The following is a 5,141-nucleotide window of genomic DNA, read 5'->3' on the forward strand; positions in this document are numbered from 1 at the left end:
TAATTGAGAATGAATTGTCCAGATGAATTGATCAAAATGACCCTGCTATTGATGTTGTCCAGTGTTGATTCAATTACCTAGCTCTAGGTTGTATTTCTGTGTATCGTTCTCTGCAAATCCTTTGAAAGTATGTCTTGGTCATAGATTATCACTAATTTCACCTTTTAAAATGAAGCAAGAGATTGAGAGATTGAGGCTATGGCAGAAAGTCATGGAGGATCAGCGACAAGACTGGCCTGGAAACCACAAACCTATTGAAACAGGAAGAGAGAGGGAAAGAGAGAGGGAAAAAGAGAGAGAAAGGGAGATGGACGTGAGAGAAAAGCCAGAATCGGAAAGACAAGAAAATGAAGAAGAAAGTGAACAGGCAGAAGAAACGATAAAGTGTTAGAACGAGAGATTGAGAGATTGGAAAGAGATTGAGAAGGAAATCATATTTGAAAGAGAAAGAGACATGGGTATTGGAGAGAATGAGAAAGTCAAACTGGTTAACGAAAAGGTAAAAGAGTTAGAGAGAGAGGTTGAGAGACTGAAAGAAAGATATGACAACAAAAGAGATTCAATACAAAATCAAATTTGAAAGAGCGAAAGAAGCGTTTAGAAGACAGAATGAGAGAGTGAAACAGGTTCACCAAAATGTACTAGTGTTAGACAGAGAGGTTGTGAGAATGAAAGAAGAGATTAGATGGAAAGACGAGACTGAACCAGAGAGAACATTTGATAGAGACAGAGAGAGAGAAAATGATTGGAGACGAAGTGAAGAGGAGATGAAAAATAGAGTGGAGAGAGAGATGGAGATGGAGACAGACCTCATCAATGACAAAAAGACGTCTGAATTGGAGGAAGTCTTCAAGAAAATCAAGGAACAGCAGATAGAATTAGAAAATATGGAAACAGACAAATATAAATGGAAACAGAACCAAATGGACATGGAGGAGAAGATGGAGGGTGAGCACAACAAACAGAAAGAGGGTAGAAAGAAAGAGAATGGAGAAAACACCAAAACAGAGACAACAAGAAGATGAGAAGAAGAAGATGGAGAGAGAAGAAGAAGAGGAGAGACTCAAACAGAAGCACATAGAGATGGAAGAGGAAGAAAGAGAGAGGGAGAAAGAGAGACAGAGACAGATCAGAAGACAGAGAATGGAGAAGAGACAGGAAATTATGGAAAGAGAAGAAGAGAGACAGAGAGAGATTGAAGAAGAAAGATGTAAACAGAAGCAAATAGAGATGGAAGAGGAAGAAAGAGAGAGGGAGAACGAGAGACAGATACAGATTGAAAGAGAGATTGAAGAAGAAAGATATAAACAGAAGCAAATAGAGATGGAAGAGGAAGAAAGAGAGAGGGAGAACGAGAGACAGATACAGATTGAAAGAGAGATTGAAGAAGAAAGATGTAAACAGAAGCAAATAGAGATGGAAGAGGAAGAACGAGAAAGGGAGAAAGAGAGACAGAGGGAGATCAAAAGGAAGAGAATGGAGAAGAGACAGAAAATTATGGAAAGAGAAGAAGAGAGACAGAGAGAGATTGAAGAAGAAAGATGTAAACAGAAGCAAATAGAGATGGAAGAGGAAGAACGAGAAAGGGAGAAAGAGAGACAGAGGGAGATTGAAGAAGAAAGATGTAAACAGAAGCAAATAGAGATGGAAGAGGAAGAACGAGAAAGGGAGAAAGAGAGACAGAGGGAGATCAAAAGGAAGAGAATGGAGAAGAGACAGAAAATGATGGAAAGAGAAGAAGAGAGACAGAGAGAGATTGAAGAAGAAAGATGTAAACAGAAGCAAATAGAGATGGAAGAGGAAGAACGAGAAAGGGAGAAAGAGAGACAGAGGGAGATTGAAGAAGAAAGATGTAAACAGAAGCAAATAGAGATGGAAGAGGAAGAACGAGAAAGGGAGAAAGAGAGACAGAGGGAGATCAAAAGGAAGAGAATGGAGAAGAGACAGAAAATGATGGAAAGAGAAGAAGAGAGACAGAGAGAGATTGAAGAAGAAAGATGTAAACAGAAGCAAATAGAGATGGAAGAGGAAGAACGAGAAAGGGAGAAAGAGAGACAGAGGGAGATCAAAAGGAAGAGAATGGAGAAGAGACAGAAAATGATGGAAAGAGAAGAAGAGAGACAGAGAGAGATTGAGGAAGAAAGATGTAAAATGAAGCAAATAGAGATGGAAGAGGAAGAAAGAGAGAGGGAAGAAGAGAGACAGAGAGAGATAGGTGAGAAAGAGAGACGACAACAACAAGAGGAGAGAAACAGAACGTTTGAGAGAGATCAAGAAGAAGATATATGGAAACAGAAGCAAATTGACATGGAGAAGGAGGGAAGAGAGAGGGAGAACAAGAGACAGAGAGAGATAGAAGAGATACAGAGACGACAACAACAAGAGGAGAGACAGAAACAAAAGGAGAAGGAGAAAGAAAGGGAGAAAGACAATGAGAATCAGAGAGAGATGGAATTAAGAGATCAGCAACAGAAAGAGATGGAGAGAGAAAATATGATTATGAGAGAAAGGGAGGAAGCAGGAAGAAGAAAGGAGGGGCAGAAAAATATTTTGGGGGAAATTGAGGGACAGAATGAACTGGAGATAGAACAGGAGAGAGAGATGGAAGAAAAGCAGGAAGTGATTAAGGAAGCAGAGGAAGTGTACAGGGAAAGAGAAGAGAGAGGAAAGGAAGTAAGCATGAAGAAACATGTAGTAGTTAATGTTAAAGCAAAAGCACGGGAAGTCTTCAATAGGCGTAAAGAGAGGAGGTTAGAAGTGTTGAAGGGGGAACGAGAACACATAGAAAGAGGACAACAAATCAGGAGGGAGAAGGAGGAAAGACGGCTGGAGATGGAAAGAAAACAGGAGAGGGCAAGACAACAAGAGGAGCAGGATAGAAAACAAGACATTGAAATTGCTAGACAGAAAGAAATGTTCAGACTAAGAGAGGAGGAGAGGCAGAGAGAGGAAGAGAGAGAGGAGCAGAGAAAGAGAGCCATTGAAGGCCATTTAGCTTTAATCAGAGAGAAAGAGAAGATTTTAGAGGTAAAGAAAAAGAGGAGATGGTGGAAGAGGAAAGAAGGGAGATCCCTGAGTACAAGAGGGGTGACTTAGAGGACACTGAAGAGGAGGAGGAGAAGGAAGATGACAAGGTGGACATTCTCCCACCTGATAAAAGTATCCGAAGGAGAGCTGTGGGCTGGGTAAACAAGAAGTGGGAGAAGAGGAACCTCAAAAAGATAGAGAGAACCTGTCAGAGAGAAGCTGAGGAGGGCGATAAGATCGTCCACATAGGTAAGACCTGTTTTCCCTCTACTTATGACATCATCCTCTGTAGTCTCCTCTACACACATACGTTCCACACCAGTCATCATGTTGCATCATTGTTTCAATATAAAAACTACTGTCCAAAATGGTCAAGCTGATCTGGTATCAACTTAAATGTATTGTACACAGGGAATTTAGAATGGAAAACTCAACTGGATCTCAATGACCCTGGTCTAAAGTAGTGCATCATAGCCTTTTGAGGCCCTAAGAAACATTTTGTTCAGGTTTTTGACTACATTTCCTCCCAATCTACACTTTGCAACGCGGCGTAGCGAACATATTGCATTTTTTAAGCAAGTTTGCTGCAATTCTACACATTTTCCCATGGGGCGGAGAGAAGAATTAGCCATTTGAAATCTATTTCCTTCAATTCTACACATTTTGCCATGGGGTGGAGAGAAGAATTAGCCATTTTGAAATCTATTTCCTTCAATTCTCCACATTTTGCCATGACTTATGGCATGTTAAGATAATATCTGAATGAAATTGACTAACAAAATTAATGGGGGCTCACTGTAGTTCAAGGCCCCTGGGTAATTTGACCAAAAAAGGTTTTTGGGGGGTCAGGGGGCCCCTAGTTGCCATGGGAACCTAAGCAATCGCATATGCCTAGGGCCTGGCACTTTACAAAGAATAGGTGCCATTTGGGACTCATGTTAAACTTTGGGTCAGGTCAATTCGGGAGGGGAATTATTTACATTTATTAACTAATTCCATGCCATGCTCAAATGAGAAGAGTAAAGAATCATTGAGATCCAACTGGGTTTTCTATTCCTAATTCCCTGTGTCCATTACATTTAAGTTGACTTCAGATCCACTAAGTTGAATGAGAACTCTACTTCTTCTCTCCTTCCAGTCATCCCTGGACCCATAAGGCTAACCATGACCCGGGCAGAGAGAGAGAGGGAGAAGAGGAAGGAGCTGCTGAAGGCTGAGGAGAGAAGGAAGAAGTTGGAGGATTTCAATAAGCAGTGGAGAGTGCAGTCGCTGCTTAAAAAACACACTCATCAACAACTGAAGGAGGAGAGGGAGAAGATGAAGGAAAAGTACCTGGAGCAGATTAATCTGGAGGCTGATGAGCAAATCCAGAAGTTCAGCACCCAGTACATCACCCGGTGTCCAACCACCCAACACAGCCACGACTACAACCACGGTCAGGAATTGCCGGGGTGGGCGACAGGCCAACAAGTAAGCCAAGAGCCTGTTGCATCTGGAGATGGCCAGCAGGAGGGGCCAAGGAGGCAACAGGCATGGGCAGAGAACCAGGAGGGGAGTTCAGAGAACCAGCAGGAGGGGCCAGAGAACCATCAGGGGGGGCCAGACAGCCAGCAGCTAGAAGCTCCAGAAGAGGTTGAAACATCAGAGCCAACCTCCAACAACAAGAAAAAGCCAAGCATCTGGAAGAGAATTAAGATGGGGTAAAGAATGTTTAAACATCTATTCAAGTTTTACACTGTTAATATACATGTTATCACTTTAAAAAGTGACATTATCCAAATGTGAGGGTTTAGTGTACATGCAACACACATGTAAATATGTAGATACTTACCTGTCTCTGTGATGTCTTACAGCCTTCCTGACGTGCTGTCTGCCTAGAGCTGGAACTCAATGAAGCCACAGTTCCACTGAGGTTACGTTGGTAATTAAAAGTGTCGCCCAATAATTCCTCCTCCTCTTTAAGTCATCAAGCCACATTTCCTCCTCAAAACATTATAGTCTCCTCTAGCCAGCAAGTATCCTCTTTATCAGGCAACAAACCATCTAAGGTCAGTGACCCTCCTCCCCAGAGCAGAGATTCTCATCTTTATCCAAGTTGAATTCATCTCTGATCA

General features: G+C 41.9%; 1 protein-coding gene across 1 annotated transcript; it reads left to right on the plus strand.

The window, feature by feature from the left end:
* Nucleotides 1-3,041: 3,041 nt before the first annotated feature.
* LOC116370580 (cilia- and flagella-associated protein 251-like) lies at nucleotides 3,042-4,731 on the plus strand. The gene is made up of 2 exons (XM_031819806.1): nucleotides 3,042-3,276; nucleotides 4,166-4,731. Exons 1-2 carry the CDS (start codon nucleotides 3,045-3,047, stop codon nucleotides 4,729-4,731), a joined length of 798 nt encoding a protein of 265 aa, XP_031675666.1. The 5' UTR covers nucleotides 3,042-3,044.
* Nucleotides 4,732-5,141: the final 410 nt, after the last annotated feature.

The sequence above is a fragment of the Oncorhynchus kisutch genome, unplaced genomic scaffold (assembly GCF_002021735.2).
Source record: "Oncorhynchus kisutch isolate 150728-3 unplaced genomic scaffold, Okis_V2 scaffold2636, whole genome shotgun sequence".
NCBI classification, from domain to species: Eukaryota; Metazoa; Chordata; class Actinopteri; order Salmoniformes; family Salmonidae; genus Oncorhynchus; species Oncorhynchus kisutch.